The following is an 11,753-nucleotide window of genomic DNA, read 5'->3' as shown; positions in this document are numbered from 1 at the left end:
GGAAGACCCTGGGTGTGGCAGCCGAACTCGGCGCCAATCCACAAGCCCAAAGAGACCCAGGCTTGGCTTCAATAGGAGTGCTACAACTTTGTATCTTTCTCTCACTGCCCCCTCCTCCCCCGACCTGAACCCGCTGGACTACTTTGTTTGATCATACATCGAGAACATCACCAACATGACCTCTCACTACATCCTGATCGCCGCCATCTGCCGGGCATTCGCTGAGCTCCCACTAGCGCTTGTGGAAAAGGCATGCTCCCGTATCGAGGCAGTGATTGAGGCTAAAGGCGGCCACATTGAATTAATAAAGGGAAACTATTCAGTGAAAACGTCATTTGTTAGTTCTGTTGTAAAAATAATATCAATATTAATCCAATAGCATATCATATGTATAATTATTTAAATTCACTACATTAAACTTATATCAAATAGAACGTGTGTAATAAGACAGTTCTATTTACTTCTGTGGCCATCATTTATTCATACAACAAAATCAAGTTATCTGAATTGATTTTTTCAATAAAAGTTTTTTAAAATAAAGCTGTTGTGTTGTTTTCTTTAAGGCGACACTTTTATCGTCCCACCCTGTATTTATCTTCAACAAACTGTTTTTATGTGACAAAATGCATGTGTTATGAAAATTGAACTGTTTATTCATTATTACTTTATTATTATTTTGCTTGTTTTTTATACCAATATGTGTTACTCACCATGAAACAACACACAAAATGGTGGCTTTGCGTTCAGCTAAAAATGTAAAAATGTAAAAGCTAAGATAAACTTTACCCACATATTTCTTGTTGATTCTCTTTAAATAATTCAGCTTAAAACATCTAAATTTTATCGATTGAACATCAAAAAATTATAAATATTTTTTAAACATATCAGTACAATTGGTAGAGATAGTCTCAGTTTACAATACAAATTTAACATAGAATGATTTTCCCTGATCAAAATTCAGAAAAAGACGTTTTACAAATGAAACTATGCTAAAAACAGGTAAAAAAAAAACACATTATGCTTAGATATAAACACCCATGCTAAAAATAATTTTTTTTTAATTTTAGATAATATATGATCTTAAAATTTGGTGCTTAACTAATAATCATTTAGCCTTTTGTCTTCATTGCTTTTGTTATTCATAATAAAAATGATGTATGTATTGGTGGTGGTGGTGAGGGGGAGAAACAACATGTCATATATGTTTGCTAAAAGTTGATTTTATGTCTCAGAATTAATAAAGGGAAACTATTCAGTAAAAACGTCATTTTTTAGTTTTGTTGTAAAAATAATATCAATATTAATCCAATAGCATATCATATTTTTTTTATTTTTTTTATTACATTGAGTGTGGTGTCATCAGCATATATAACCATCTCAGAGGCAGTTTTGTCGGGGAGGTCATTAATATATTAGGAACAATAGAGGTCCAAGGATAGACCCCTGAGGCACTCCCGCATTTATATCACACTGTTTAGATGTACGACCGTCGAGGACAACCTGGATTTTTCTCTTATCTAAGAAGAATTTAATTATGTTAAGTATTCTACCAGTGATACCGTATGATTTAATTTTCCTGAGGAGACCCTCATGCCATACCTGGTCAAAAGCCTTAGATATATTTAGAGTTACCGCTCTGCCCTCCCCCGCTTTGTCCAGTGAATGGTATATACGTTCAGAGATTACAGTGAGGATGTCTGCTGTGGAACGGGCTTGTCTAAATCCATATTGTTTGTCAGTCAGAAGTTTAGCATCTGTAAGGTGCCGAACTAGAGCATGGTTAATTATGGTCTCAAATATTTTGGCAAAAAGTGGGAGGAGGCTAATGGGGCGATAATTTGATGGGTCAGTTCTTTCACCAGAATTCTTGAATACTGGTACCATAGAAGCAGTTTTCCAACAGCCCGGGAAGCATGATTCATTAAGGCATTTGTTGTAGAGTTTGGAGAGAACTGGAGCTACTTCGGCTGAGCACTTTTTTAATAGCACAGCTGGGATGAGATCAGGTCCACATGCTTTTGAAGTGTCAAGGTTTATTATGATAGCATGTACCTGAGCAGGGGTGATTTGTAGATCGTCTAGCGTGGCGTCTGTTTGCAAAGGAAAGTCAGGCAGGGGGTGGTTGGAAAATGGTCCAGTGTGGAGTTTGAGGCAAACTGGCTGGCAAGCATATTAACCTTGTCGGTTGCTGAGCAAACAACCTTGTGATTGTTGGTTAGTGGGGGAATTGTTGATTGCCCATTATTTACTACACTGTTGTAGATTTTCTAGAACTCACGATTTCCTAATTTTTGTGCTTTGATGCGTTTTTTAGTGGTTTCAGTAAATTCTCTCTTAGCTGTCGCTATTTCTTTCTTAACGTTATTTCTAGCTTCTATATACTTCTGTCTGTTTGAACTGGACTTATGTCGGTTAAATCTGCGGTATGCATGCTGCTTTGAGCAATGGCAGTTGCGCAAGTAGAAGTAAACCATTGGGGAGAGTGGGGCTTACTATAAAATTTCCGCATGGGAACATGTGCTTCAATTGCTGTTTTGAACCATTCAGTGATCTCACTTGTGCACTGCTCAGCAGGAAGAGAAAAAATATTTCCCCATGGGGCATCTCTGATAAGATCTCTGCCGCCTTCCCAGTCAGCCTTTTTATAATATCTCGTTGTTTTGAGCACTGGCTCTTCAGTTTTGGGTCTAGAGTTTAGGGCGATTTCGACCATTATCACTGCATGATCAGTGTTCCCAAGTGGGCTGTCAAGATTTGTTTTACACTCCTCGGGAACTGTGGTCAGAAACAGATCTAGAAGTGATGCGTGTTGTTCTTGCTGGTCAGGGAAACGGGTAGGATGCCAGTTTTTGTGGCGAACATTAAAGTCACCAAATACATGTACTTGTGCGCTAGTGTCGAGGGAGAGTGCTGTGTCTATGCTGTCAGAGACTTTGTTTATTATGGTGCAGTCCTGGGTCGAGGAAGAGCGGTAGAGAAAATAAAAGTAGCTAATGTTATGTTGTATGTTTAGTCTAAAGCACATAAAGGCTTGATCGTCCGTTTCTAGGTTTGCTTTTCTAGTCAGGGGGAGGGAGTTACGAATGTAGACTCCAAGTCCGTGCATATGTCTGTCAGAGTCCTTACGGCAGAGTGGGAGATAGCCAGGCATGTTAAAGTAGTTAGAGGGGATTGAGGAGTGTAGGTTAGTCTCGCTTAGTGCTAAGATATCCGGGGTATTTGGAGAAATGCTTCAACATCAATATGTTAAATTCACTACAATATGTATAATTATTTAAATTCACTACATTAAACTTATATCAAACAGAACGTGTGTTATTTTTTACTTCTGTGGCCATCATTTATTCATTTCATATGAATTAGATAACTTTTGTTAGCAGTCGTTTCTCTGATATCTTTCTCGTTAGAATTTTTTCTTGGAAGCCATAGGTACTTACGGGAGGGACCATGTGAAGGTTGGTAACATCTCTAAGTGAAAGTGTTTCTGTGGAACGAACTGGATTTACACTTTGCACATCCATGTTGTAAGTTCGTGTCATTAATCATTCAGCCGTCGTCAACTCCTTGCTGCTGTAGCTGTGAGTAATATACTTCCCCTCGATTCCCATCTTTCCACCACTTCTCGTCTTGTCCTTCATTGTAAAATGTTGCTATTCTCCTTTACATCTTTATCTCATTTACGTACACTGTTTTCTTACTTTCCCTCTCTCACTGATGATAGCAACTTTCTGCCTAATAAGACAATGGCATTCTGCATCTAGTCTGGTGCACTGCAGCATCTCATGTGGTTATGCATTTCGAAGCTGGAATTGGCTCTCTAGATGCAAGCCTGGGCAGGGAATAAAAATACCTACATTTGCCCAGTTACCAGGGTCTCCTTCTCAGCATAACAGACAAAGTCCAATGGAAAGACAAGCCAATATGGCCAAAGGCAGTGGAGCTACAGTAGTTGCTGGAAAGATGATGCAATGCTTCACCATCCGACTATCAGGACTCCAAACCAGACTGTTCATCAGGGTTTACTCACTTAGTCTTTCCCAGAGCATCCACAAGGCACCCACTTCTCTTACACTGTCGTTATTACTACTTATCTTTATTTCTCTCCTCCCTTTTCATCTAATTCACCGTTTCACCTACTACCTGAAAGATTGAATGTATAAATAACCAACTAAAAAACATAAACAAATGATCAGAGTTTTAATACTATGTAAACAACACAAAAGCTTCCGTCTTGTCCACTGATGTTAACACTATTCGGTAAGATTTTGTCTTGCTTTAATTATTTTCCTTTATTCACAAAATTTTTTCTTGCGATATTTACTTAAATAATTGGGATATTTACTTAAATGATTAAACATTATTTGGTTTTACATTTTCTCCAATTCATTGGTTGCAAAACTTTTGAAACGAGAGAACTTTCAGTGTTCAAAGATCTGTCTTCAATTAGTATGTATCATGGGAAAGTACTGTAAATGATGATACTGCAAAAATCCATCGAAAATAAGGAGGGATGTTTTCAACAGGTGGCAGGCAAATCGAGCTGATAGAACTAGGTTAATATATGTTAACTCGTAAATATTAATTATCTTACTAAAGAAATCTGTTGAAAAAAGGCAGGAAGAAACAGTTTGTCCCTTGTGAGATTATAAATCAAATTTGATAGAGAATGTTACATGTAGAAAATGAATCTGTTGTTAATGATGTTCTTCTTCTTATCAGATCTGTTATTGCAGACATTGATGATCATGCCTCTCCAGCCATCTCCATATACGGTCTTTCTGATGAGATCTATAATCGTGTTTCCAGTGACCCTGTTGAGTCTGTCAGTGAACTTTGTTCGTTGTCTTTCTCTGCTCTTTTTTCTGGCGATTTTTTCTAAAATCAAGCTTTTTTTCAAGCCGTCAGCCTGTATTAAACGGCTGAAGAACTTTAACTGTCTGGCCTGAACGATATTGAGTAGCGATCTGCTGTACTCCCATTTGCATGACTTCTTCATTTGTCTTCATTAATGATGTTACAGAAATCATTTTGAGCAAAGGTCCTTAGAGTTTAAAAGAGTAGATAATGTACCTAGGATTTACTTTTGGCAAGCCTTGTAATTCTTGCTTTCCTTATTTTGTCCTTTAGTTCTCACATTCCATGAGCGATGTTTCAGGTAAAGTAGGAAAGAATTGCTATCTATCTATCATTCTAACACATCGTTGACTAGTATTTTGCCCTTAAAGTAGAATATTTTTAGCTCCTTAGATTAAGTTGTTTCATGACATGTCTGGAGCGATTTCCATAAAAAAGGGTTGATGGTTGTCAGACGATGTTATCAGAGAAAATAATGTGATTGTATGAATCATGTACATGTAATGTTAATTGTGCTATTATGCAAATTTATTGCACAATCATGAAAGAGATTATAAGTAGACAAGTTGTAAGACAAGTTTATGTAAGAGAGTGCGGTTTTTGTATGTAACATGCAAATATATAATTTTCTTTATACAGGAATCACCACTTATCAAGGCCAAGAGGCCACTCGAGGATAAGAGTTAATGGGTATACATTAGTCATTGTGATTATAACGTAGTAAACATAAGTAGTGTGAATTTTGTAAATTGGATTACTTAGGGAGACGGTTCATCAAGAACTTGTTTATATTAGACTTGAAGACAATCAAATTGTAGTCAGCTGGAAAGCAGGCAAACGGAAAAGAGTTCCACAGGCGTGCAGTTCTAAGAAAGAAGTTTTGTTCATGGAATCTACTTTTAGGTTTAGGCACAGATAAAGAGTGTGGGAAATTGTTGATAGTGGTTTTGGCTAGATGAGTGTTTTTTTGTGAAAGTTTGGTGAGGAGGGACCATAGATTGAAGCTCAGACGAACACTTGCCATGAAAATAATGATAAAGCAGAGACAGGCTTGCAACGTCTCTTCTGTGGGAAAGAGGTTGCAGGGAAGAGAAAAGGGCACCCCCCCCCACTAAGCTACAAAGTCTATTTTGAACTCTGTCAAGGCAGGATAAGTTGCTTCTAGCAGCTCCTGCCAAGATGTGCAACAGTATTCTATCGTTGGCCGTACCTGGCTTTTATATAGGTAGAGAATTGCATCAGGAGTGAGATATCTACTGGAGGGGTAGAAGGATCCCACCATTTTTCCAGATTACAGCATCATGAAAACAGGATAGCGTCTTAGTGAGGTTCCTGTAAAAGTGAATTTAGGCCCATGTAAGAGTGAATTAATTAAAGCTGTAACAAGAAAATAGTCATATCGAATAGAGAGGAAATAGGAAGTTGTTGAATGTCTATACATAAAATGAATGTATGTTCGTCTAAAGAGATTGCGCATCAGTTTATATGTGCAGACATGGTCAAAGAAAGAGCTGGCATCTTTAAGGCAAACATTAACATCACCTGCTACAATGTTTAACATATGATTATAAATGATTGATGAAAGAGTGGCTGCCTTTGGCTGTGAGATGCTCTTGAGAATTTTCTATTTATCATCATTGATTTTTTTCGCAGCCTTGTAAATTAGTTTCCCTTTTTTCAGCAGTGTTTTCTCTAATTCTCTTTTATCTTTGTCTTCATCTCTCAATCTCTTATCTACTAATAACTTTTCTCTTCCTTTTTATCCCTCAACTAACAGAATGTATACTTTTTCTTTCTTTCTTCACTAATATCTTGAGAAAGGTATGAAGCTACAATTTTCCTCTAGCTATAGTAACGATGATGCCTTTTGTTCAACTAACCGTATGCAATTAGCAATGGATAATTTATTTTAGTAGCAAATGACCCCCCTCCCAAAGGTTAATATACCACAAAACAAACTGAACCCCTTATCCCTCTTTCAACTTTACCACATTTCTTTTGTTTCTTTATTTTATTTCTTTATTCTGCAATTCCTTTTTGTTGGATAGTTTCTTTTTCTTTCCATGTGCTGTCATTCCTTTTGTTGCGTCACAGAATGGTTACAAACCTTCGTCTTTTACAACAGAAGCAGAATTCACATTTCAGATATTTATTTTAATCTTTGCCAAAGCAAAGCGTTCATGGATCGTAGCACATTAATATCTACTCAAACTTATCTAAATCAGGTTTGGATGGAGATGAGTGTTATACGTCTACTCAATATACTATATGTTTCTTTTTTTACATTTTTATCTTTATTCTTCTTTTGTTCTCTTGTCTCTCATATGTGTGTGCGTGCATGTGTGCATGCGTGCGTGCACACACGCGTGTGTGTGTGTGTGAAAGGAGTTGTGTCTGAAGGCTATGATAATGCAGTCTTGTAGAAGAACACCGTTGAATACGACACAAGAAAGTAAAAGGAATAGAGATAATATTGGAAGATTTCAATCATTTTCAATTATAAAATATTTATTTACCAACATAACATGTCGCACCAGGATGGTAATATAAAGTTCTAAAAATTTCGAGGCCTACTTCATCTTCAGAAGGACGAAAGAGATGTCGCGGGGGCAAGAAAAACTAGGTTCTCTCGTCTTCTCCCCACTCCACGGTTTCACACAACAGAATGGCCATTCGACTTTCCAGCAGAGGGAGAAAGAAGAGGGAACGCGGACGAATAAACCCATACAACAACAAAGTGAAAGCGAGATCTTTTTTTCTTTTTTTTTTTTCTTCCTTAACAAATAAAAGGACGATTTTTGTCCTTTAAACGAGCATGCTTGTCGGTCGTTCTTCCTTCGCCTTGTTCACCGTTTACTTTTTGCCCGTGTCTATCTTCAAGTTGTTGGGTCGACTGTCTCCGGACGATCGGCCCCGCAACAAGTGGTGACCCCGACGTGATCCTTCGACACGGGAAAACGGTTGGCAGAGAAGATGGCAGAAGGCACCGACGAAAGGGAGATCAATGCAACCACTCCACTTATTCAGCTCCCACCATACAACGCTGTCAACACCAGGAGTTGGTTCATCCAACTCGAGGCTATATTTGCCACCAGAAAGATAATACATCAGGACACAAGGTACGCCTCAGTGGTACAAACTTTACCAGCAACCGTGGTTGAAGAGGTAGAAGATATTCTGCTAAACACGCCTGACCATTACCCATACACACATCTTAAGGATGCCATCCTCAAGCGGACAGGACGCTCAGACGAGGATCTGATCAGAGACCTGTTCTCCAACGTGTCTCTAGGTGATAGAACCCCGTCCCAGCTCCTACGACTGATGAAAAGTCGTCTGGGTGAAAATACGATGGCAGAACCCATCCTCCGAGGTTTGTGGATGGATCGGTTGCTGTCCTATATAACGCAAGTCCTGCCACTAGTACCTGTAGATAACTCCCTGGATGTGGTAGCTGATTCCGCAGATAAGATCTACTCGCAAGGCCACCACAAGATCTATCAAGCCGAGAGTTATCCTCCTCGCCCTACACAACACCTCGAGGAGGAGGTGGCTCAGTTGCAAGAGGAATTGGAGGGCCTGACAAAGCCCACCATCAAATGCCCAGAATAGGAGCCCAGCATGGAATACCCGTGATCACACCCCGGCACCACATTCCAGAAATCGCAGCCATACCGGCAGCTCAAGTCGGGAATGGAGCCACAACACAGCCGAATGCTGGTATCATCTTTGGGAATCAAGCCCGCAAGTGCCAACCTCCCTGCTCATATAAAAGAGTTCAGGGAAACGAGTGAACCAGCAGGCAGTGGCGACGACCCCTGCTGGTACACAACCGGATAGTCGTCTCTTTTATGTGTGGGACCGGAACAATGGTTTAAAATTCCTTGTCGACACCGGCGCCGCCATTAGCGTCATACCACCTACCAATGAAACCACCTTAAAACCCACACCATTTCAGCTTCGGGCAGCAAACGGTTCGATCATAGAAACCTATGGGAACAAAGAGTTAACACTCGACATCAACCTCAGGCGTGATCTTAAGTAGTCATTCACAGTCGCTAATGTAAAAACGCCTTTGCTCGGTGCGGATTTCTTGGCCCATTACAACTTGGTTGTCCACATAAAAACGAGGACCCTGTCCGACAGCACAACATCGCTAAAGATTACAGGAACTCCATCACGTTTGGCCACAACTAGGATTAATGTGGCAACACCGCACAATCCACGTTACATGGAAATCCTGCATCGGTACAAGGACATTACTCAGCCCATTAGGCCTACCGACGCCGGAGAACACCAAACTCGACCGGACCACCAACATTCTCACGACCAAGACGACTCCCTCCACACAAGATGACATATGCAAAAAAGGTGTTCGAGGAAATGCTATCAGACAACATAATCCGTCCCTCGGACAGCCCATATGCCTCCCCACTTCACCTCGTACCCAAATCCAAAAGGGAATTTAGAGTCTGTGTGGACTACCAGAAACTTAATGCATCAACAGTGCCCGACCCCTATCCCATACCACATATCCATGACTTCGCCTCAGGTCTTCGGGGGGCCCGTATTTTCTCAAAAATCGACCTGACTAAGGCCTATTACCAAATTCCGGTCGCTCCAGAAAACATTCATAAGACAGCAGTTACAACACCGTTTGGACTGTTTGAATTTTTAAAAATGCCTTTTAGCCTGCGCAACGCAGCACAGACCTTTCAGAGGCTGATGGACAAAGTCCTGCGAGGTCTGCCGTATGTGTATGTATACATAGACGACATCCTGGTGGCCAGCAAAGATACAGTTACCCATGAGAAACACCTAGAGGAAGTGTTTCAACGTCTGAAACATTTTGGCCTACGAATCAACCCCGACAAATGTGAATTTGGGGCTCAACATATTGATTTCCTCGGACACCACACAGACGCACATGGTATCACTCTACTCCCTGCTAAAATAGAGGCTATACAGAACTTCCCACAACCCACATCCATAAAGCAACTACGTCGCTTCTTGGGGATGGTAAACTTTTACCGACGATTCATCCCCAAATGCTCAGACCTCCTCACCCCCTTGACGAATCTCCTCCAGAGAAAAAAACAAAGCCATCACCCTGGAGGGCGACCAGGAAAAAGCATTTTGAACAGCAAAATCCGCCTTAGCTAACTTTACTAAGCTAGCACACATGAATGAGGATACACAGACTCAAGTATACCTGACAACAGATGCGTCAGATACAGGAGTGGGTGCTGTGGTAGAACAACAGAATGGCGACCCACGCACACCAATTGCATTTTTCTCTGCAAAGCTGTCAGCAATGCAGTCAAAATACAGCACTTTCTCGAAAGAACTTTTAGCAATATATCTTGCCATCAAGCATTTTCGGCACCTGCTAGAAGGACGGAACTTCACGGTCCTAAGTGACCACAAACCACTAACAACTTCCCTGTCAAACAACTCCGACAAATATTCAGCGTGTGAGATCAGACAGCTGGATTACATCTCACAGTTCACCTCGGATATCCAATATGTTAACGGAAACAACAACGCGGTACGCGGATGCCTTATCCAAATGCAATGTCAACTCATTAGAAGGCAGCCCACTCAGCCAGGACCGGATAGCAGAGGCCCAGGAACTTGATACAACCTTCCCCAATGTTGTGACTAACACGTCCTTACAGCTGAAGGAATTCCTGGCCCCCTTCAGCAACAAGACGATGTACTGTGATACAAAACTGGAACATCCCAGACCCTATATACCTCCAACACTCAGAAGGCAAATCTTCAACCATTTTCACGGACTATCACATCCCAGCAAACGTGCTACAATCAAATTAATTGCTGACGTCCACGGTCGGGTATCAACTTGCCTCGAGTGCCAAAAATGCAACGTACAGCGCCACACAAAATCCCCACCAGGCACATTCAGCAACCCCGACGCACGATTCAGCCACGTTCATATCGATTTAGTTGGACCTCTCCCGATGTGTCAAAACTACCAATACCTCCTCACAGTGATTGACCGTTTTTCCAGGTGGCCAGTAGCGGTACCTCAATTTAAACCTTCGCCACTTCCGGTTTTACGATGATGCAACGGCAAAGACGTCACGTTTTTTGTATTTTTTCACATTCTTTTCCTCCTTCACAATACCGATTCGAGCCTGCCTGCCTACCTACTACAACGTTTTTTTTTTTGCTCAACACACACCTCCAAACATCAGGGCAACGCCGGGCACCCAGGCTAGTAATATCTAAGGGAAATGACTATTGTGGCGAATATCGGAGTCAAGTAGAGTTATTTCCCCTAAGTAGTATTCTATATATGTATTTTTTTTTAAATTTTGTAACTGTAAATATTAAGTTTACTTATTTATTTCATATACTATATATTATTTCGTATAGTTTAGTAATAATGTCTAAGGGGAGTAAAAACAGGGGCAAATTTATATAAATAGTATTTAAATATACTTATGGCAAGTAAATCACATAGAAAAGTTCATATTTCATCTTCAAAGAAAGTCATCAGCATTTGCCTGATGAGTTTCTGCCATTAATCATTGGATTTCTGTGGTGTTAAAATGCTTTTTTTTACATTGCTTATGGATCACAGGTTGATATTTAATTAATACAAGCTGCGTCAGCTTAAAAGCATATAATATTGATCAGAAACATCTATTGAACCTCACTAACCATTTGGCCTGTTGTTTCACTGCAATAACAGCTTAGCACCATATGTGTTATGCTAAGAAACTCAACAGTAACAAAAGAAATTATATTACCATATACAATGTAACCCGGATATAAGAGACCCGAATATATGAAAACGGATATAACGAAAATTTTCTATGGTCCCAAATTAGAGCCTGTTTTAATGTACCGTGCAACCCTGAAATAAGAACCCG

The 11,753-nt window shown here is 40.1% G+C and overlaps 1 protein-coding gene across 1 annotated transcript; it reads left to right on the top strand.

The window, feature by feature from the left end:
- Positions 1 to 7,827: 7,827 nt before the first annotated feature.
- On the top strand, positions 7,828 to 8,466 carry LOC145281863 (uncharacterized). Its single transcript, XM_080132222.1, has one exon. The coding sequence runs from the start codon at positions 7,828 to 7,830 to the stop codon at positions 8,464 to 8,466; it is 639 nt and encodes a 212-aa protein (XP_079988348.1).
- Positions 8,467 to 11,753: the final 3,287 nt, after the last annotated feature.

Source organism: Euprymna scolopes, chromosome 1, assembly GCF_053919585.1.
Source record: "Euprymna scolopes isolate OS-2025 chromosome 1, ASM5391958v1, whole genome shotgun sequence".
NCBI lineage: Eukaryota > Metazoa > Mollusca > Cephalopoda > Sepiida > Sepiolidae > Euprymna > Euprymna scolopes.
The sequence above is the reverse complement of the archived record's forward strand: the minus strand, read 5'-3'. Positions and strand labels throughout refer to the sequence as shown.